Below are 24,253 nucleotides of genomic sequence, written 5' to 3'. Positions count from 1 at the left end.
GAAATTATAGATAAGTTAATGGAACAATAAAAAATATTTGACAAAAAAATATTTTTTATTTAATGATGCAATAGTGATAGTTAAATCTATAATATTTAAATTAAAAACCATCGATATTAATATATATCTTTTTTTGTTATTTTATTACCTCAATTTGAAATGCATGTTTAACCAAACACATTAAACTACTTTTTATTTAACCTTAGTTTCAACTACAGTTTTAATTAAACATATATAAATACCAAATCAACCTTAATCAAAAATAATTTTTATAAATTGTTTTTTCAAACCACAACTACAAAAAGATACCATAATACTAAACACATTAGAAGCTGATAAAGTATGGCTCAACTTCTTTGATAAGTATACCTGCAAATCAGTTGACACGGTAAAAAAATTAATTTGATTTTTTTTTTCAAGAAAAAATTTGTTTTAAAAGCAATGTGTTTTAATATTTCTGACAACAAAAGATTTTTAAATGGTGACTTCTTACATGACCTGGTTAAATTAGGTAAATTATATTTAACAATCTTTCTTTCTGAAAATTTTAAATCAATTACATGATAGATATTTGCTGAAAAAACAATGAATAAAATTATTAATGATAAATGTTTTTGTTTTTTTTTCATTTAGCCAAAGCTTCATTTTCATTTAGCCAAAGCTTCATCTTCATTAGCCATTAATCATCATCCCTTTTCATGAGTAGTTGAAAAGATTTTCCTTATTCCTTTCTTCCATCAATTTTCCTTATCCCTTGATGTCTTTTCAATTTTGGAAATAACATGATTTTTTTATAAAAAGGTTGATTATCTTGCATATTTATGGGACATAGCATACTTTCATAATAAAAAGATATAAATAGTGTTTTAAATTAATAATAATTATTTTTTAAAATATATTTATTTTTTATATCAGTAAATATGGTATAAAAATACTAATAAAATATTTTTTTTTTTAATAAAAAACAGATTAAAACTTGAAACCAAACCTCTTGTCAGTGAAATTGCATTCAAAAGGCTGCTTCCTATTTTTCAAAATCATTTGTCATGATGATTGCAAATTTATGGCGTAACAAATGCCATGAATCTTTCTTTCCTTTTTCTTTTTTTTTTTTCTTTTTATTTGATGATGCATAGTATAGAAAGACAAAGGAAAAGGAGGAAGAAAAGTGTACTTTTTCTTTATATGTGGTAATCAAAAAGTGAAGTTGGGGCGTTATAACAGCAGTGTAACCGTGTGGGTCCATGTCACACGTGGGGACTGTCTTTCTTTTCTACATAGAATTGGGAATAGAAAAACAAAAGAGAAAATAAATGCAGTTTCTATCGTAATTTATTTATTAATAAAGCATACAAACTGATAAAACGCAGGAAACTTATTAATTTATTTTTAATTTCACGGATCTTCAAACTAGTTTCGGCATCAGTTAAAATTAATTTTTTTAAAAAAATAATTTTAAAAACATACCTCTTATTTAGAATTCTCCGAGACATTTATATACCTACCAACCTGGTTGCTGACCATTGCTTCGATCTTTGACTATCTACTGCTTAGATTGGATTTAGAATCCAATCAAAAAGAAGGGGAAAAATAAATAATTTTGATAACACAGAGGAAAAAATCACCAATCCAGTGGCAGAAGTGTAATTCTGAGAGATTAAAAGGTTATATGCTGTTATAAATTCTGCTCCTGTCTGATTCTGTGCGAAGGAAACCGACAGACCATCTGCTTACACTGGCTATAACCTGTGTTTATACATAGGGCTTTTGTTGGTGGATCAGAGAGGGAAGCAGGAGAGTAAGTCAAGCCTGTGAAAAGAAAGTGCAAATCTAAGAAGGTATGTATGCCAGCAATGAAAACCCATCAGAATTCTGATACCTCTTAAGCTCCCCTATTATATGATATCTCAATCTCGCTGCTTCTTCTTCTTCTTCTTTTATTTTTTATTTTTTTATTATTTACGCTGAGCTGAAATTGCAGTTAAAAGTTTTTGTTTTTGAAAGTGGTTTAAAAGATGGATTTTCTTTTTTCGTTTTGCTTTGCTTTGATTTGTGTTATCCTTTTCTGCTGTCGTTTAATATTCTTCCTGTCTCCTACAAAGCAACATTTATTACATGAGTTTGAATCTTTGTTATGGGAATTTCCTACTAACTTGCAAAGTGGGGAATTTGTTATTGATGCTAGAGTGAAGTATTTTAATTTAATTTCTTGAAAGTCAAATAAATTCACCATTGGTGGTCACAGCTGCTAGAGTTTACCAGCCCCAGTCACGATTTTGTGCTTAAATGGATTACAGTTAGTATATCTTGGCGATCTGTACTTCTGTGTTCCACTTTCATAAGAATTGGGAATATGAAGGTGGTTTTGAAAGTATCATTCTTAAATTCGTTTTGGTTCTTCACCCCTGCAAATCTGAAATGCTTATATTCTTGCTTTGCTAGCAATACTGTACGTATTATTTTAAAACTCTTTTTTTTTTTGTTTAATTGCTTGATCTGCTAGGATTTTGGTCTAAAAACTGCTCGAACAGTTTGGTGTTTGGATTTTTGTTAATAGGACTGTGCATATCCCAAGAATATGTGTTAGAAATTATCTACTGCACTCAGTTATGCTATCTTTCTTGCTAAGATAGCTTTCCGATCCTGTTTTGGTATAAACAGGTTTTAACTTCATTATGTAAATATTTATTTGGAATCTGTTTCACATGCAACTATTTGTGGTGCAGCCTTCAGAAATACTTTTATTCCTTCTAGTGTCCTCAAATTATCTTCAAATACGGTAGGTTGTACTTAATAGATATATGTCATCTATGCTTTTATGAGATGAGTCTACTTTGATGTTCTTAGAAGAAGATTGAGAAGAACTAGGCTGTTGCTGTACCGCTTTTATGAGATGAGTCTACTTTGATGTTCTTAGAAGAAGATTGAGAAGAACTAGGCTGTTGCTGTACCGCTTTTATGAGATGAGTCTACTTTGATGTTCTTAGAAGAAGATTGAGAAGAACTAGGCTGTTGCTGTACTGTCTCCACCTGCGTTTCCTTTCCTGGGAGCAGGTTCAGGAAGACTATCATGGCCAAGATTTATTTCTTAGCATCAACTACCTTCCCTTCTTAAGAAAAGCTACTCACTACAATCAAAAGACTGTTAACTAGCAATTTTAGTCAAACAAGTATAAAGTGGTAGTTGAATAGTGGAGGATATATTCGTTTTGCCCTGTGAAAAACTGAACCTGCAAGGACTTTGTTATAGAGCTAATCATGTTTTTGGTCCACAACCAAATAACTCCACTCCTTCATGGTATGCTTCTAGTATTTGTTGCACATGTACAACTATTTGTGTAAACTTTATGTCTTCTTATCCGCCACTATGAGCACTATGATATGCGTTGCCCTTTTTTTTTAATCACATTTGCTATAATAGTCTTTTTTTCTTAACTCCTTTCAGATTAGGCCAGTCTTGGTACGATATCAGTGCCTACAAGAATCTATTTGTTAGCTGAAAAATGATGATGGAATCATTCTATTCACTCTAAACAAGATTTGAGATTTGTCTAGGTTTGAGAAAATTTGTATCAGAAAGGTTTCCTGGTATTGCTGTGAAGAGCTTTTTGGCAACAAATTGGCTATTCTACAATGCAAACATCCCAGAAGAAAACAATTTCAGATGGGTCTCGTAGGTTTGGTGACCAACCTATGCAATATCAGGAGTCCTATTGTTGGCCGCCCATCCAGAATGTTGATGCAGGAAGTCAAGGGACACATCTTTCAGCTATGACTTCTGATCAATACTGTACCCTAGAATCTTCCTCTGAAACTAGTGCTTACCCAGTTCACAATTCTCCATCCACAGCTAGTTTCTCGCCAAATGAAAGCGTGGTTTCACAGCCAAATTCTCAGTCATATCCTTCAGATCAGCAGGATTCCTCTGAGAATGCTTGTGGTTCACCAACAAGTGAGTCTTATGTCACCCACAAGTTAAGAGAACTGGAAACTGCTATGCTGGGGCCTGATTCAGATAATCTTGACATGCACAGCATGACTGCAATGCCTGGACCCAACCAGATTGTATCTGAGGCAGAGAAATGGAAGTTTTTGGTTGAGATGATGTCCAGAGGAGACTTGAAAGAAGCACTTTGCACTTGTGCTCTAGCCATTGCAAATGGTGATATGTTCACGGTTGAATGGTTAATGTCAGAGTTACGCCAGATGGTGTCAGTTACTGGTGAGCCTATCCAACGTTTGGGAGCTTACATGCTGGAAGGCCTTGTTGCAAGGTTGGCATCATCAGGAAGTTCTATCTACAATGCCCTGAGGTGTAAGGAGCCTGCTGGTGCTGATCTCCTTTCCTACATGCTTTTACTCTATGAAGCCTGCCCATACTTCAAGTTTGGGTATATGTCAGCAAATGGAGCAATTGCTGATGCAATGAAGGATGAAATTAGTGTCCATATTATTGATTTTCAAATTGCGCAAGGCAGCCAGTGGGTCACCTTAATCCAGGCTCTTGCAGCTCGGCCTGGAGGACCCCCACGTATTCGGATTACAGGAATTGATGATTCCACATCAGCTTATGCCCGGGGAGGAGGACTTGATATGGTGGGGAAGAGACTGTTGAAGCTTGCTGAGTCATACAAGGTACCATTTGAGTTCCATACTGCTGGAGTTTCTGCTTCTGAAATTCAAATTGAAAATCTTGGAATTCAACCCGGGGAAGCTTTGGCAGTTAATTTTGCATTAACGCTCCACCACTTGCCAGATGAAAGTGTGGGCACTCAAAATCCTCGGGACAGGTTATTGAGGTTGGTTAAATCTTTGTCTCCCAAGGTGGTAACTCTTGTTGAACAAGAATCTAATACTAATACAGTCCCTTTCTTTGCCCGTTTTGTTGAGACACTAAACTATTATCTAGCTATCTTTGAATCAATTGATGTTACATTACCAAGAGAAAACAAGGAACGTATCAATGTTGAACAGCACTGTCTTGCTCGGGAGGTTGTTAATATTGTAGCATGTGAGGGTGCTGAGAGAGTTGAACGCCATGAACCTCTTGGCAAGTGGAGATCTCGGTTTGAGATGGCTGGATTTACACCTTATCCACTAAGCTCTTTTGTCAATTCTACTATCAAGATTCTGCTGGAGAACTACTCTGAAAAGTATACTCTTGAAGAGAGAGATGGAGCTCTCTTTCTTGGCTGGATGAACCGACCTTTGGTTGCTTCTTGTGCATGGAGATGATACATGGATATCAGATTGACAAGTCTATTCTTCATATGGCAATTTGAGGTACAGGACCCTCTTTCATGTTGTTGTTTGTAGTTCCATAGCAAAGCAATGTTGTGATATCACGGATTAACCAGGAATAAACTTGCCCTTTTACAATCTTTCCCAGATATTCTGCTGCTTAGCTTTGATCTCATTTTTTGCATTGCATATTAGCTAAGGTTGCAATACAAGAGAGTTGAGTTTTAATGAACCTATGCCAGCTACTGCTTAACTTGTGCGTTGGTAGTTTTCTAGTGCTTGAGGATCATGCTGTTATGCATTTGTTGTTGGCAATGTTTAGTCAAACTAAGTATTGTTCAAGTACAAGAAATGACACCTAGAATGCATTTCCGAAATCACAGACGAAAACTATGACAAAGCAGGGAAGTACAGCACATGGATTTCTTAAGATCACAGATTCTGGGTTGGAGTGCATCCCCTTCACTTCCACTGGAGTCACACTGTTTATGTATCCCGTCAACCTTATCGATCACTGTCCCAGCAATTAACCTGCACACAGTTACAGCCCTTTCCATTTTCTTTGAAAAGGGTATTATGTTGTCACAAAGTTCATCGCTGCTTGTACTCAACCAAATCCTTTAGTTCTTGGTGTATTCTGTGTCAAAATTAGATTGAATTATTCTGCAGATACTACAAGCAGGATCCCTTGGAATTTTTGCTGCAACAGGACATTGTTGTGCGACAGGATATTGCTGTGCCATAGAATAGCAAAAGCTCGTCTCCATCTACAATGCTTCTTGGATGTCTCTTATGTTGCTCATACGCATGTTTTTTTAGTCTCCCTCTATATCTCTTAAACCTTTCCAGAATTTCTTTGGAGTTCACCTTTAGGACCTTTTTGATCTTATGTGATGCGCCTTGAAAGATCATCTGCAAGATGTTCCTTGCTGGATCTAATATTTAGCTCTGTTCAAAACGCAAGGAAAATCACCATGCTGTGGGACAAATCATTCTGAAGGATTTCTAGGGTAGTAATAGGATCATGCATGTGAACGTAAAGGTGCACCTTGTAAGTATAGAGAAACACAAATAATCGGAGCCTTGAAGAAACAGTCAAATCACAAGACCCCATACAGAAGCTATACATTATCACGTGTGACCAAACCGCAAAAGGAGACCAATTGTGTTCCCCTGAGCAGCTAGCTAGCGCACAAGTGCAGTCTTTTCATTGCTCTGTCTCCCTTACCCTCTTTTCTTGCTTTCGAAATATTAGCAGTTGTGTGTATATAGTCAACTAACGAAGAAGGAAAGAGAGTGAAGCAACGTAATTTTCTCCCTCCATTATTAAAAGTGAGTGTCGACTGGTTTGTATGTAAAACGTGTTATTTATTCAACGGAAATCAGATTGACCGCACTAAGGATATAATTAAAATTACAATCACATTAAAAAATATATTAAAAAAACTAAAAGGTTTGGATGGTTTTTACTTGAATCCACAGTGATTGCTTTTTTTCTTTTATTATTGTTTTGGTAATTGAACTTTTCTCTTTGAAGCCTTTTGTAGTTATACTGGTAGCCAATTGCTTTTGAATTGTTAAACAAGAGCCAATTTGAAAGAAAGAATACCAAGGTGAAAAAAACAGGTACAATGGTTGTTTTAAAGTGGCGTGAAAAGTTCACTTTGGTTCTTTTACTTTTGAATCTCTAAATTTTCAGTCCCTACAGCTTTTGAAAATTCATTTTAGTTTAAAATTTGATTTGTTTTATTTTTTAGTCTTTGATTTAAGAGGAAGAGAGAAAGAGAGAGTTAGTCATCATATTTTTGTTGATACTAATTGTGATTATGAAATTGATTAATTTAGATGTCAATGAGTTTCATTTTATGAAAATAAAATTTCATTGAGGGTGTTCTTTGACATTTTCATGGCATGAGAAGATAGATTTAAGCTCGAGAAGTGTTTTGATTTCAGATTAATTTTAGGTTTATTTGAAATCATAAACAAGTTTGTCAAAATTTCTATAGTGTTTTCTAGGTATTTTGGATAAAAATAATAATTTAAAAACTGAATTTTTAAGCATAAAATATCCTTGACATAAATTTTTGATGATTAACCAATTGTTGAAACTAGTTGTAGACCATGCGTTTTTAGTTTCAATTTTTTTCTAAAAAAAATGAAGAGGTCGAAATAGCAGGTATGACCTCTTTTTAATGTTTTAGACACGCAAGCCTATACCCATGCCTAGCCACTTTTGTTTTTATTTTTTTAAAAATTTTTTCTTATATTTTAAATGGACAAAAAATAACTTGATTTTATATTTTGAGATACCTGGAGTTTCAATTTTTTTTTTTAATGAAATCACAGACTTTTTATATATACTAGACATTTGACCCGCGCGATGCCGCAGGTCATTTTTTTGCATAAAAAATATTAAAAAAAATAATAATTTAAAAATCTTGGATTTTTCTGTAAAGTTATACCCAAGAATCTTAGGTTTGGCTATAACGTCTGACCTAAAAGTAATATTTATAATATTAATAATAAAATTAAACTTGCATGACCCAAGTTTAAGTGAGCCTGACTGCAACACCAGACCCAAGAATATTGGATGTGGGTCTGGCTATAAGATCGTGTCATAAAAGTGTGATAATTAAATAGATTAATTAAAAAAAATAAAGAAAAAAAAATCAACAAGAAGGAAAAAACCAATGAAAAAAAAGAAAAAAAAATTAAATTACTTGGGTTAACCCTTTAAACCAGGTTATCCCGTAAAACCTGAGATTCACGTCATGAAAGTTTGATAACTAAATAGAAAAAAAAATGACAGGTTTACCCAGAATTAACCGGGTTAACTAATGAAACCAAGTTAATCCGTCAAGCCTAAGATACGTGTCATAAAAGTATGGAAATCCGATAATTAAATAGAAAGAAAATTAACTTTAACAAACTAAACTAAATGAAAAAAATAACACGTCAAATCAGGTTAACCCATTAAACATTAACAAACTAAACTAAATGAAACAAATCACTTGTCAAATCAGGCCAACTCATCAAACCCGAGATCTGTATCATGAAAATCTGATAACTAAATAAAAAAAAATCTAACATTAACAAACTAAATAAAAAAAAAATTCATTAAAAAAAATTAAAAAGAGAAAAAAAAGAAAAAAATAGCTATATAATACAATACAATATAACACAATATAATAATATTTATAATTATAATTATAATATAATAATTATAATAATATAATATATTAATAAGTAAATATATTAGTAAAAGGCGTGACATGCTCGCGCGATGCCACGGGCTTGTAGCATGCTTGTGCATTATTGTGGATTTGTGAAAAAAATAATATAAAAAAAAATTGTTACCATCCACAATATTTTAAAGGAAAAAACTACAAAGCTATAATCTCAACCAGTTCAATATTAAAAAAAAAAAAAAAAAAACCAAAATCGACAAAAAAAATTATGAAAAAAAAACGAAAAAAATGAAAAAAAGAAGATGAAAATTTTGGAAGAAAAAAAAAAGCAAAAAGCAAATAATAAAAAAATGGGAAAAAAAAAACATGAGATGAAAGTTAAAACTAAATTTTCAACCAGCTAAATATTAAAATCATTTAAGAAAACACTGCAGCAATCTATAATGTTTTGTGAGGAAATATACAACTATAATTCTCAACCAGCTCAATATTAAAAAAAATTCAATAAAGATAATTTTGACAAATATATAAAAAAAAAAGGAAAAAAAACATCTAGGAAAATAGTATAATAATCCATAGTGTTTCATGAGAAAATCTATAGTTGTAATTTTTAACCAGCTCAATATAAAAAACAATAAAAACGACAAAGACAATTTAAAAAAAAAACATAAGAAAAAAAAGCATATGGAAAAACACTGTAGCAATCAACGATGTTTTAAGGAAAAAAAAGCTAAATTGTTAACCGGTTCAGTATGAAAAAAATAAATTTGACAAAAACATATTTGGAAAAAAAACATTGATAAAAAAAATATGTGGGGAAACACTGTAACAAGACAAAAATCATGTGGAAAAACACTGTAGCAATCTACAGTGTTTTAAACAACTACAAAGCTAAATTCTCAATCAGCTTAATATGAAAAAAATAAAATCGACAAAGATAATTCTGAAAAACAAAATTATTTAATAAAAAACCATGTAGAGAAATACTGCAGCAATCTAGTGTTTTAAAGAAAAAAATTAAAAAACTACATTATCAATCAGCCCAATAGTAAAATAAATAAAATCAACAAAAATAATTATGAAAAAAAAATATATAAAGAAGAAAGACAATTTTGGGAAAAAATTAAAAAAATGAAAAAAAAAAAAAAAAACGTGAGGAAAGCTAAAGCTAAATTCTCAACCAATTCAATGTTGAAAAAAATAAATGTGACAAATATAATTTTTTAAAAAAACATGTGGAGAAAACACGGCAGCTAAACAAAAACCATGTAAGGAAAACACTGTAGCAATCCATAGTGTTTTTTTTTTTAAAAAAAAAAAAAGCTAAAAAAGCTAAGTTCTCAACCAGCTCAATATATAAAAAAAACTGACAAAGACTATTTTCAAAAAAAAAAAAAGAAGTAAATTTTGGGTAAAAGAAATGAAAAAAAAAACATGTAAAAAAAAGAAAACAAAAGCGAGAAAAAAAACACGCGAGGAAAGCTACAGTGTTTTAAAGAAAAAACCAAAAAAACTAAAATTTCAACCAGCTCAATAGCAAAAAAAGTAAAATCAACAAAAATAATTCTGAAAAAAACAAAACAAAAAAAAAAATGTAAAAAACGACAATTGTGGTAAAAAATAAAAAGAAATAAAAAAAAAACATGTGGGGAAAGCTAAAGCTAGATTATCAGCCAGTTCAATATTAAAAAAATAAATTCGATAAAGATAATTTTTTAAAAAAAATATATGAGGAAACACTGCAGTAAAACAAAAACTATGTAAGGGGAAACACTGTAGTAATCCATATTGTTTTTTTTTTTTTTTTAAAAAAAAAAACTACAAAGCTAAATTCTGAACCAACTCAATATATAAAAAATAAAATCTACAAAGACTATTTAAAAATAAATAAATAAATCACAAAAAAAAAAAACAATGTATGAGTACATTATAGCAATCCATAATATTTTAAAGAAAAAAAATATAAAATTAAATTTTCAACCAGCTTAATATTTAAAAAAAATTAGCAAAGATAATTTTGAAAAAAAATTAAAAAAAAAAGAAGTCAATTTTGGGTAAAAAAAAAAAAAAAAAAAAACATGTAAAAAAATGAAAAGGAAACAAAAGCAGGAAAAAAAATGCTCCAGAAAAAAAAAAGCAAAAAAAAAAAAAAAACAGAAAAAAAATGCTAGAGAAAAAAAAAAGCAGAAAACAAAAAAGCAGAAAAAAATGCTTTAGAAAAAAAAAAAAGCTACAGTAAAAACACCACGCGTTTTAGAGTTCTTTAATATATATATATATATATAAAATAGTTGGGACACATACGATATAACCAGCGCACATATGGTGAACTTGTAAGTTTCAACAAAAAAGAAGGTTTTAAAATTTATCAGGATCTTAAACTCCAGAAGCACCTAAAGTGGGAAATGAAATGTACCATGAAAGAACTTGATAGTTTTTGTCATTAGTTTGACCTTTTCACCAAAAAAACCTCCTGTAGTGGAACCTGTTCACAACCCAAAAAATATTTGAGCAAAAAACCTCCTTATAAACAATCAGCCCATAAAAATCGATAACAGTTTTATTTCATACCAGATCAACCTTACTACAAAAGCCCTACAAATTTACCAAGCCCAATAGACCTTTCCAGTCAAAACCCAAACCAAAATTTGACCCCAAAAACACTACCTGTTACAAATGTAACTAGAAAAGACATACATCCTGTTTTTGCAAGGCCAATACCAAACTTCATGAGCTCCAAATAGATGAAGATACCATTAATCAAATACAAAATCTTTACATTGAAGCCACAGACACTGACCACTCTTCTTTAGACACTTCTGAAGAAGAATTTCAAATCGATGAAATAGCAATTACTAGTGCTACTTCAAATGCCTCTACAAATTCCAAACAAATTAACGTCTTAACTCAAGACCAGGAATTCATTATTGAGGCTATCAAAAGACTTGATGATCATCAACTTCAAAAAACCAACTTGGATAAATTGTTGAAAGATTTCAACCAACCAAAGCACCCTCCATCTAACCCTCCAAACCGCTCTATATTACCCTCTACCAGCACAAATACCTACAACCTTACAAAGATCCTTAACAAAAAGAAATTCAAAACTACAGTCACCATTCCAAAATTACATTCTAAGATCAAAACCCTTAAATCCAAATTACAAACCCTAAAACAAGCCCAACAGAAAGACTCTACCATATTAAAACATCTTTGGTCCAAAATTAAAAGCCAGTCTGATACTGAGTTTGATACAGAAGATCAAACCATTGAATTTCATACATTGCCCCATACACTTACAAATATTGAGCATATTCCAGATGATTTCCTAAACGTATTAACACAAATATCTTCCAAAATATATTTAAATAGAATTACTCTTATTTTCTCATAAGATTTCAAATTTGACACTATTGTCTTGTTTGACACAGGTGTAGATTTGAACTGCATCAAAGAAGGCGTGGTTCCAAAACAATTTTTACAAAATACTTCTAAAAAACTCTCTACTGCTAATAATTTAAAATTACATATTGCAGGCAAAACTCAAGCCTCTATTTTCAACAAAGGCATTTCTCTTAAAACATTCTTTGTCGTTACAAAAGATATTAATCATACCATGACATTCATTGACATGATCACTCCATATCAAGCACATCATAATTGTATTACTTCCAAAATCAATAGCATCAAACTTTTTTTCCCATTCTTAGAGAAATCTAAGACTAGAAATTTGAATTTGATTAAAGCATGCTCCATACATACTTATCATATCAATGCACTAATTCATGGAAAACAATTCCATTTACATGATTTACAAAACCATGTTTCTTTTTGTCGTATAAATAAACAATTACAAAACTCTGATTTACAAAATAAGATTGAACAACATATCTATTCCTACTTACCTAATTCTTTCTGAAAAAGAAAACAACACATCGTTGATCTTCCATATAAAGATAATTTTTTAGAAAAAAATATACCTACAAAAGCAAGACCTATACAAATAAATGTTGATTTAGAACAACATTGTAGACTTGAAATCCGCGATCTCGAGTCTAAAGGTCTTATCCAAAAGTCTCGGTCACCTTGGTCGTGTACAGCCTTTTATGTGAATAAAAACTCTGAAATCGAAAGAGGCACACCAAGATTTGTGATCAATTACAAACCTTTAAATTCTGCTCTAAAATGGATCAGATATCCAATCCCCAATGAAAAAGATTTCTTGCAAAAATTGTACTCTGCATTCATATTTTCTAAGTTTGATATGAAACCCGGATTTTGGCAAATCCAGATTGATCCCAAAGATAGTTACAAAACTTCTTTTACTGTTTCTTTTGGCCAATACGAATGGAATGTCATGCATTTTGGCCTAAAAAATACACCATCTGAATTTCAACGCATCATGAATGACATCTTCAATGCACATTCAAAATTCTGCATTGTTTACATTAATGATGTGCTTATTTTTTCACATTCCATTTATCAACATTTCAAACATCTACATACTTTCTTTCATACTGCAAAACAAAATGGTTTAGTTGTTTCTAAAACAAAAATTTTTGTCTTCCAAACCCGTGTCCGTTTCCAAGGCCATTATATTTGCCAAGGCACTGTAACACCAATAGAGAGATCTCTAACCTTTACAAATAAATTTCCTAATAAAATCACTGACAAAACCCAATTGTAGAGGTTTTTAGGCAGTCTTAATTATGTTCTGGATTACTATCCCAATATTAGTTGTCTAGCCAAACCTTTACATGACAGGTTAAAAATAAACCTCATTCCTTAGTCTGACCTCCATACTGACCTAGTCAAACATATTAAGAAACATGTCCAAACCATTCCTCTCCTCTATTTAGCTAACTCATTAGCTCCTAAGATAGTCGAGATCGATGCCTCTGACCTAGGATACGATGGGATTCTTAAACAAGTACAAGATAACAAATAACAAATTCTCCAATACACATCCGCCTACTAAAATGATTGCTAGAAAATTACTCTATATATATATATATATATATATATATATATATATATATATATATATATATATATAAGTAAGAGATCCTTTCAATTGTTCTCTGTATTACAAAATTTCAAAGAGATTTATTAAATCAAAAATTTATTTTACGTGTTGACTGCAAATTTGCAAAAGAAGTTCTACAAAAAAATGTCCAAAATCTTGCTTCAAAATAGATTTTTTCCATACGGCAAGCTATTTTAAGTATTTTTTTTTTTATTTTGATATTGTTTACATTAAAGGAGATTTAAACTCCATTCCTGATTTTCTAACCCGAGAATTCCTTCAAAATAGGTCTTGATGCCTCCTAAAGCAAAAGATAAAGGGGAAGCCCTTCAAACACAGCCTATAAAACCAAAGAGCCCAAAGCCTTTTACAAAACTTATGTCTTCAGTTATCTTAGTCGTCAAACCCATCAAATCCTGGTATAAGGTAGTTATTAAAGAAGAAGAAACTACAAAACCACCACAAGTACAAACAGACGCAGTTCAACATTGGGGTGACACTATATCCAAATCACTAGAATTACTCCTGGCATTACAAAAAGTGTCCCAACAGGCCTTTTGTGACTTCGTATCTCAAACAAGTAGTATTTCCAAATCACTTTCAAAACCCCAAGGAGGCATTTCTGCTTCAAAACCCCTCCTTTCTTTACAACAAACCAGTTTTCCAAAAACCAAATCCAAATGTATTTTCAAAACCACTTTCCAAAATATTTTAACTATGAAAGAAGGATTTTATCATGAAAACCTTTTCATTGCTGCTTCAAAAATTTTCCCTCCAAATTGGTACTACAAATCCTAGAATTTAGCCAAACCACAATCCTATTATGCCGCCATTCTTGAGATTACCAATTCTGTCGAGTTTAAACACTTCAAACTACATTCTGATCACACTAAACCAACATATTCTACATGTATCATTCATAAAGTCATCCACCCTAACGATTGAGGGCAATCCTTATATCAACCTCTTTCCTTCCCTATACACTTCCGTACAAACCCCAGGACTTCAATACTTCCTATACATACTGGGATTACCAATATGCATGGTTCAATGCCTTCCTACTACAAAATCCAAACCATAGTCATTCTTGACTTTTCTACTTCCATAATGACATGAATACTTCAAACCTCCCCCTCTGGTTCCTCCAATGGTGGGACTACTATGATTTTCATGTTGACTACCTCAAAGATCATCCTGTGGTTGAAAATGGTTACCTCCATTTCAAAAATAATTTTCAACCAGCTCCTTCTGAAAGGAAGTTCTCTTCCCTTCTCATTTTATGTACAAAATTTTTTGTGCCATAGGTATGTTCATGGTTTTATGATTATAATCTACAAAATAGACATCCAATACTTGTTCGCAAATTTAAAATCAAATGGTGGGATTCTTTTGCAGCTGAATTCAAAAGTTCTAAATTAGCTGTTATAGAATGGTTACAAAAACATCAAACAACTCCCATCATTGATCATCATCCTCAATTAAAGTTTCTAACCTGAAAGGCTCAAACGACAGCTCTCATTGCCTCTACTAGAACTGAAGAAGAATACCTACAAATAGTTCAAAGCATTATACAAAGCTAAGACCCGAAAACAGTCTTGTCCCAATCCAGCTTATCTGGATCGATATCTCCTGCCATTTCCCTTGGAGACGATAATGAAGATGACTATTTTGGTAACCTACCACCTATCAAGCGATATTAAAAAATAAAAAAGAAAAAAAAGTATTTCAGGCTCATCTGTTTAGAGCCCATATCTTTTTTACTCAATTGTTTTGAGTCCTTTTTCTGTTTTAAGCCCATTTGTTTTAGTCTTTTTCTTACAAATATTACCTGCAACTACAAACAAACAAATCCAATGTCGGTGGCAAGAAGACAACAAATGGAAGTCCCACAAAAAACATGGGTAATTTCCATTTTTGTCGTCACCCAATCATGGCAGGCAATACCACATGGGTTTTGACAGAATCTCCAAGCTTTCCCAACAAGGCAATACCACATGGGTTCTAACGGAATCTCTAAGATTTCCCAACAAGGCAATACCACATGGGTTCATATGGGTTCTAATAGAATCTCGAAGCTTTCCCAACAAGATATTTTGGCCTCTTTCATGTCAACTCATCTATAAAAGGAGACTCGTAAATTCTCATAAGGCAGACTATCATTTTCCCTGATAAAATTTTACTGTCCCTTGTAACTCATACATGTAACCTATATCCATTCTCCTCTGTAACCAATATCTCTTGTATTGATTTATGTTACAAATTTAAGTAAGATTTTATTTTCATTATTTACATACTTGTTATATTTTATGTATATTTAAGTATGCTCTGTATTTGATTATGGATCCTGACATTGTTGGTCTTACCTTGTTCATTTGCATCATAAATTTGTTTATATTTACTTGCATTTATTTCTTTGTTCTTTTCACAAAATCAGTATATAGGCTGGAAACCTGTGACCCGATCTTTTAGATCATTCTCAGGTATAATAATGCCACATACTGAGGTTTTCTTTTGTATATAAATCTCCTTTTATGGACACTTACAAGTATCCTTTTGTATACTTTTATGTAATGTGATGTTCATATGCATAATATAATTCGAACCAAACAAAGAATATAATTTGTATTTTATGTAACTCAATGAAATTATAAGATTGTTTGTGTATCTCACTTCTCTGTTGGAGAAAGTGTTAGAAAAACCAAATTTATTTTGTAGAATTATAGGTAGAATAAAAATCTTTTTTGAAAAGAGTCTTGTCAAGAACAAAATATTTTTCTAAAGTCAAAACATTTGACTCGTTTTGGATATTTTCAGTAACAGTTGAAAAGATTAGTGAAGTTGGAAGAGATGGTTACTCAAGGTTTGTATAGAGAGGTTTTGGTATATTTGTATTATAGTTTGCATTTTGGGATAGTAGTCTATAACATAATTAAGATTGCCTAAAAACCTCTGCAATTGGGTTTTATTAGTGATTTTATCAGGAAATTTATTTGTAAAGGTTAGAGATCTCTCTATTGGTGTTACAGCGCCTTGATAAATATAATGGCCTTGGAAACGGACACGGGTTTGGAAGACAAAAATTTTTGTTTTAAAAACAACTAAACCATTTTGTTTTGTAGTATGAAAGAAAGTATGTAGATGTTTGAAATGTTGATATATAAAATGTGAAAAAATAAGCACATCGTCAATGTAAACAATGCAGAATTTTGAATGTGCATTGAAGATGTCATTCATGATGCGTTGAAATTCAGATGGTGCATTTTTTAAGGCAAAGAGCATGACATTCCATTCGTATTGGCCAAAAGAAAATGTAAAAGCAGTTTTGTATCTATCTTTGGAATCAATCTGGATTTGCCAAAATCTGGATTTCATATCAAACTTAGAAAATATGAATGCAGGGTGCAATTTTTGCAACAAATCTTTTTCATTGGGGATTGGATATCTAATCCATTTTAAAGCAGAATTTAAGGGTTTGTAATTGATCACAAGTCTTGGTGTGCCTCTTTCGATTTCAGAGTTTTTATTCACATAAAAGACTAAACATGACCAAGGTTACCAAGACTTTTAGATAAGACCTTTAGACTCGAGATCGCGGATTTTAAGTCTACAATGTTGTTCTAAATCAGCATTTATTTGTATAGGTCTTGCTTTTGTAGGTATATGTTTTTCTAAAAAAGTATCTTCATATGGAAGATCAATAATGTGTTGTTTTCTTTTCTAAAAAGCATTAGGTAAGAAGGAATAGATATGTTGTTCAATCTTATTTTGTAAATTAATGATTTTCTTTTGTAAATCAGAGTTTTGTAATTGTTTGTTTACATGACAAAAAGAAACATGGTTTTGTAAATCATGTAAATGGAATTGTTTTCCATGAATTAGTGCATTGATATGATAAGTATGTATGAAGCATGCTTTAATCAAATTCAAATTTCTAGTCTTAGATTTCTCTAAGAATGGGAAAACAAGTTTGAAGCTTTGATTTTAGAAGTAATACAATTATGATGTGCTTGATATGGAGTGATCATATTAATGAATGGAGTCTAAACCTCTCCTAAAAAACCAACCCTAACAGCTACAACAAACCCTTCCTTTGTCCAGAAAAAAAAAAAAACCATATAATCCCAATTGCATGTTCACCTTATTGCATGTATGAGTAAAAGGAGAGCTAGAGGGTATTAATAAAGACTAAAACCATGGTGGGAGAGGGAGAGTAACAGGTGGCTGAACAGAAGGAGAAAGGTGAAGAAAAGCCATTAAATCCTTTCCTAAAGCCACTTAAAATCATAAGGTATGAACCATAACCTTTCTTCTCTTGTTCTTGTGACCTTGTGACCAAAAATAAAAAGGATACCCTAAGTAAATGGCCTAGGATTCTTGCACCAGCTGTTAAGGGGAAAAAACTGGATTAGAAAGAGAGATGAAAATGGGGCTAAATATGGGACCTAATTCCAGAACATACAACAAGAGAAATGAACAATTTTGATTGAACAAATTTGAAAGAGGGTCGACCATAGTTGAAGAGCTAGACAAAATGTGTTTGTGTGGTGAAATGTAGGACATTGGCTTTGTTGAACTCTTAAGATCATATCCAAACTAAAACAGAGTACATATTGATGATTAATGCTTTGTTTTTTTACAAATGATTGATGAACTTACATGTAATGTGTAAATAATTGATGAAATGCATGAAATGTGATTCTGCTGGATTCCTAGGAACATTTTATATGCTGGAACCGAAATTTATGTTAATGTCCATGCTTGAATTCTGTTATAAGATTGTTGAGTTTACATGATAATGGTTCAAGTAAATGAGAATATGTTTGTGGCATAATTTTATGATTCTACTTGTGATAAAAATAAAATAGAACCCTTATGTGTGTATGATTGTTATTAGTTATGTTTATACCTTGCCATGATACAAATATGAATGTAAGAATATATGGTTGTGATAATGTTAAGTGCTGGTATTGAAAGTGATGATTGGGAAAAACCTTGGTAGATGAATGTTTTAAATGTTTTTGGGTTACTTAGTAATGTATGATAAACAGAGTGTGGTTCGGCGAGGACCTATGCCCAATTAGGATGAGAAATGATGGTAGGGGGAAAGCAAAGCATAAACCTTACGCTTGGCCGAAAGAAAGAAGTAGAACTAGAAACAACTCTATTACTGCTAATGATTTTCAAATCGGCAACGACTCAATTTTTGTCAATGATTTGTCGGTTGTGGAACTGTGTTGCGTTGATGATTTTTAAGTTGGCAGCGACTAAGTTTTCGTCAATGATTTCTAAGTCAGCTGTGAATCATATGCACTGATGATTTTAGTATCAGCTGTGAAATTATGTTCTGTTAATGATTTCTGAGTCGACAACGAGACTCTTTTTATCAATAATTTCTGAGTCAGCTATGAACCATACGCGCTAATGATTTCAGCATCAGTTGAGGAACTATATTTCGTTGATGATTTCTGAGTTGAAAGTGACTCAAATTTCATGAACAATTCTTGAGGCAGTTGTAGTCTATGTGCGCTAGTGATTTTTACCGATTACAGTCACTAGCTAGTGAGTTTCATTTGTGAGTTTAGGGCACTAGTGAACTAGTTCGCTAATGATTCTACATTTTAGCAAACCGGTTTTCACTAATAAATTGTATGTCACCAGCAAATCAGTTTTTGCTGCCGAATTATATGTCACCAGCGAATCAGATTTCGTTGCTGATTTTTGTGTCACTAGCAAATCAGTCTTCGTTGTTGAATTTTGTATCATTAGCGAACCGGTTTTTGCTGCCAAATTCTGTATCACCAGCGAACTAGTTTTTGCTCACAAATTATATGTCACCAACGAATTAGATTTCGCTGCTGATTTCTTTGTCACCAGTGAAACAGTCTTTGCTATCAATTTCTATGTCACCAAGAAAATAATCTTCGCTGCCAAATTCTGTATCACCAACGAACTAGTTTTCATTGATGAATTGTATGTCACCAGCAAACCAATTTTCAATGATGATTTGTATGTCACCAACAAATCAATTTTCACTGTCAAATTCTGTGTCACCAGCGAATCACATTTTGCTGTCGAATTCTATGTCACTAGCAAAATAGTCTTCGCTGCCAAATTTTGTATCATTAACAAACCAATTTTCACTAACAAATCGTATGTCACTAGCAAATCAATTTTTGTTGTCGATTTTTATGTCATCAGCAAAACAGCCTTCGCTACCAAATTTTGTATCACTAACGAACTAGTTTTCGTTGTTGAATGCTATGTCACTAGCAAATTTGATTTCGCAGCTGAATTCTATGTTACCAATGAATCAGATTTCACTGTCGAATCTTATGTAACCAGCAAATAAGATTTCCCTGTCGAATCCTATGTCACCAGTAAATCAGTTTCACTACTGAAGTCTGTGTCACCAGCAAATCAATTTTCACTATAGAATCCTGTGTCAAAATTTGGTTTCGTTGTTGATTTTTTATGAAAGACTTTCATATCATAAATAACGTAAATACTTGTAACGATTTCATTGTATGATTGTGTAATATGTGGAACACTTGAATGTGAACATGTGTATTTTTAGAAGATGTATGGTGACGAGTTATGTGATTATCAAATGCAATGTGCTGATTTGTGATAATTGATGTGTTAGGTAGTGCGACCGATATCAGACATGCGACTGGACAAGGACACCTCACGGGAGGAATAAGTAGGTGGTTTCCACCTTTTCTTGTAAAATGTTAATGTTCTAAAATAACTTGCTTAAGGATGATATATTATTGCGGTGTGATGAATGTTAAACCGATTATGAAAATTTGTTTGAGTTGTTGACGAATGTTAAACCGACTATGAATTTTGATTAAGTTGTTGACAAATGTTAATCCAATTATGAAATGCTTATTGAGTTGTTGATTAGCTTCGGCTAGTGGCATCCGAGATGGATGACCGAGTTGTAATTGATGATTAGCTTCGGCTAATGGCATCCGAGATGGATAACCGGGTTGTGTTCGATGATTATCTTGATGATTAGCTTCGGTTAATGGCATTCTAAGGGGATAACCGGGATGATTTGATGATTTACTTCAGCTAATGACATCCTAGATAGATGGTCGGGCTGCATTGATGATTAGTTTCGGCAAATGGCATCCTAGAGGGATGACTGGGTTAAATATGACAATTAGTTTTGGCTAATGACATCCTAGATGGATGATCGAGTTGATTATGGTGATTAGGTTCGTCTAATGGTATCCGTGAGAGATGACGGGTTAGATTTTGTGATTAGTTTTGGTTAATGGCATTCGAGACGAATGACTGAGTTTAGATGTTGTGATTAGCTAGGGCTAAAAACATCCAAAGTGGATGATCGGGTTAAAGTGAAGTAAATAACTCTAACCAATGATCAAACTTCGGCCCCACAACTCTTATGGAGAGGCCGGGGCATATGAGTGAGAATAATACGTTTAACGAAATAATAGGGATTGTACAATGCATATAAGAAGCAAATGAAAGAATGTACTCATTGTCAGTTGATAACGAAAAGTAACGATAACATTCTTTTAGTTGTTTATTATCATGTTAGATTATTTACAATTCTTGTATTTATGTTGTTTTTGTAATAGGGACATCACACAATCAAGATGGGTAGGAAAGCCCATTCCATGGGTTCATATATTTTAAAAGGTGCTACGTAATACTATGTTTCAGTTGTTATGTATTTGATAAGAACGAACGAACCAGTTGAATATTTGTCATTCGGCACTTTTGTAAGAGACTTGTATCGAAAATTGTAATGGAATACGAATGTGAAAGTATGATTTTGTAAACAAGATGTGGTGAATGTATGTATGTGATATTCTCTTTTATGAGAATGATGTATTATGAAATCACATGAGTATTGCACTATACTAAGAGATGAATTCTATTACAATAAACCCTAAATACCGTTGTGAGAATGTGTATTGACATTTTTTAAGAAATGTTGATTTACATCACCCTATGTGGGTGTGCATTGCTAACGAATGAAATGTATTTATAAATTCATAGAATGATATTGTGAAAAGCATTAAGAACATGACTTCCAAAAAAAAAATTCCACTGATTTTTTGCTATGAAAAAGTCGGGTTGTTACATGCATTTTCTTTTGATAGATTTTTGTTTTGTCAAACATGACCTTAAGCCTTTAAAGACTTAGCCCAATCACGTGGATTGGGCTTCCTGGACTGGCCCAAAGCCTGAAGGCTCAGTACAATCACATGGACTAGGCTTCTTGGCCTGGCCTAAGCCCATAAACAAAACCCAAGATCAAAACAAAAGTTTTAAAGATCATAACAGTTATGTTTGGCTGAACATCTCAAGAACATGAAGATTATAGCTAAGAACCAAAAAAAAAAAAAATTAAAGATAAAGAACAAAATGCATTAAATCAAAGGCATAGAAAAAGAGAACATGTTAAATTATAGTAAAATGACGTATTAAATAGGAAATACCATGTCAAATATCTCTCAAATCAAGTCCAGTAGTTTAAATCTAAACCCAAGTCTTTATAAGGGTTAAAGGATTGATTAATCCAAATCAGGCCTTAAAAGGATTAATTATAAACAAAGAACATTCATGTGTAGGTTTAGACTTCGATTAAAGCATAAAAAAACATGTCAAAAACATCAGTTTACAAGGAGATTGAAATTGCAGCCTATGAACACTAACCAAAAAACCCAGAAAAACCTAGAAACAACTTCAAACCCAACAACTTTAGCTTAAACATGCTCATAATAACTTGTTTGAACCATAAAAAACTCAAGGAAAAAAAAATTACAATGCAACAATTAAACCAAATTAACCACGTAACTTTAAAAATATATTTCTTCGACTTTAAACACTATTACATTGATTCTAACACTTGTTTTCAACCAATATTATTATGAACATGGCTTGATTAAACCTAGTATCTCACCAAAAACAACATATAATCATAATTTTAGTAAATCACTTATCATCAACACATGAAATAAAAATAGATATAGTGACTAACCTAAACATCAAAACATACATATTACTTCAAGACATTATTAGACATTAAAAACACGAACATTGTCCATTAAACTAACAACTAACCACAATAGATGAACAATAAACATTAAAGTACAAATTTAAAAGGTATTAAGAAAGGTTGTGCTCATTAAGCTACACCCTATTATCAAGGGCAAGTAGTATACTTTTAGTCACAATGTTGCCTTTTTTCTGAATAGTCTTGCTCCTTTTCTTCTTATTTCATGCTTACTTTAAACCCTTTATTCTTCTATTCATTTTCCTTTATTCTTTTCTCTTTGTTTTTTTTTTTTATCATTTTTGCTTACTATTTTTCTCTCTTTTTTCCTAGAATTTCTTTCTTGATCTTCGTCTCTTTACTTCCTCTTTTTAGAAAGACAATCTCTTTTATAGGTTGTAACAAAACCAGGAAGTTACAAAATCATTCATCATTTCGTTAGTGGTTTTCCAAATATATATGGTTATGGAAGATTTCCCCCTTTTTTTTCTCTTCTATAACATTCCTTAAAAGTTGTGGTATCTGGTTTCTTTTATCCTTTTACTATGAACTTTATCAAGTGAAAACAGCCTCAAAGTCTATTTTTTTATAGGTGACTTTCTTTTTTTAGTCAAGACTGACTGGATAGGGTGGTACTTTGATGAATTAATCAAGGAATTTGAGATGCAAACATGCCATTAAAAGACCTAAAAGATGAAGAGGTGATGCAGATGTATACCTAGAATAAACCATGCTTAGTTTGAAGGTTTATAACTTCATATTCATTAATCGAAAGATTGGCTCTCAATTGGCTTAAATTTGTCAAAGCAAGGGAGGCTAACTAGGGATAAGATATTGGCGAGTTCTTCGAGACAAATAGTGTATAAGCATTTGATGCGGATGACTGATCTTTGTAGAGAAAGTGTTTCTCAGTCGTTTAGTGCCAACTAGAGCCTTTAGGGTAGTTGAAGAAGCGTCGCATTCATTCACTTGAAAGTGACTCAACAATTAGCCTTTTTTACTAAAAAAAAAAGAACAATATGCCATCCCTTCTCTTTATTAAAACACAAATGTCATGTTGCGTCATTTAAATCCTAAAAATTAGGGCTTTAATTAGGGTTTCAAGAATTTTCATTCTAGATTTTGTATTTTAAATTTTGATATATGCATCCTTAGTTAGCCCGAAAACTTTTTTCATTCATGCAATTGCATTCTTGGCAATATTGATTGTAATTCTCTTATTCATGCAAATTATATAAATGGGTCTTTGGTTTTTAAATTGTGCAATTTGGTCCTTAGTTACCATTAAATTTTTAATTTGTCTCAATTTGACCCCTAATTTAGTCAATTTTGGTCCTTAAATATATGCATCTTTTGCATCTTGATTCTCGGTTTTGAATTTCTTTAAATAAATCCCTAATTGGTTTTCAATCTTTCTTTACCTTACAATTAAGCCCCTAAATTGACGAATTAGCTTATTAAAATTCAAAATTGATCCCCAAAACTTCCAATTCTTGTAATTTAACATAAATTAAACTCATTAAAAGTTCAACTAAATCCTTAAACTTAATTATTTTGCAAGTTTGTCCTAATCCATTTGATGCCAAATCCTCATTGTTTCCTTAAATTAGGCCCTAGCTGTAATTGAGTTTCCAACCTTTGTTATTTTGTCTATATATATATATATATATATATGAAAAAAAAAATATTTTTTATATGTTTTTGAAGGTTTTTTTAATATTTTAAAATAAAGAAAAATATTTTTACAGAAAAGAATTTTAGGGG

The 24,253-nt window shown here is 32.0% G+C and overlaps 1 protein-coding gene across 2 annotated transcripts; it reads left to right on the top strand.

Moving 5' to 3' along the window:
• The first annotated feature begins 1,511 nt into the window (after positions 1-1,511).
• LOC118056789 (scarecrow-like protein 21) lies at positions 1,512-5,879 on the top strand. Of its 2 annotated transcripts, XM_035069136.2 has the most exons (3): positions 1,512-1,838; positions 3,446-5,283; positions 5,625-5,879. In XM_035069136.2, exon 2 carries the CDS (start codon positions 3,634-3,636, stop codon positions 5,233-5,235), a length of 1,602 nt encoding a protein of 533 aa, XP_034925027.1. In that variant the 5' UTR covers positions 1,512-1,838; positions 3,446-3,633; the 3' UTR covers positions 5,236-5,283; positions 5,625-5,879. The 2 variants fall into 2 exon arrangements, with proteins under 2 accessions (XP_034925027.1, XP_034925026.1); XM_035069135.2 differs by lacking the exon at positions 5,625-5,879 and having other exon boundaries at positions 1,513-1,838; positions 3,446-5,379.
• Positions 5,880-24,253: the final 18,374 nt, after the last annotated feature.

The sequence above is a fragment of the Populus alba genome, chromosome 1 (assembly GCF_005239225.2).
Source record: "Populus alba chromosome 1, ASM523922v2, whole genome shotgun sequence".
Taxonomy (NCBI): domain Eukaryota; kingdom Viridiplantae; phylum Streptophyta; class Magnoliopsida; order Malpighiales; family Salicaceae; genus Populus; species Populus alba.
This window is presented reverse-complemented; position numbering and strand designations above follow the sequence as displayed.

Excerpts from the sequence above, each read along its gene's own strand:
- LOC118056789 (XM_035069136.2), top strand. The coding sequence starts at position 3,634 with ATGCAAACATCCCAGAAGAAAACAATTTCAGATGGGTCTCGTAGGTTT.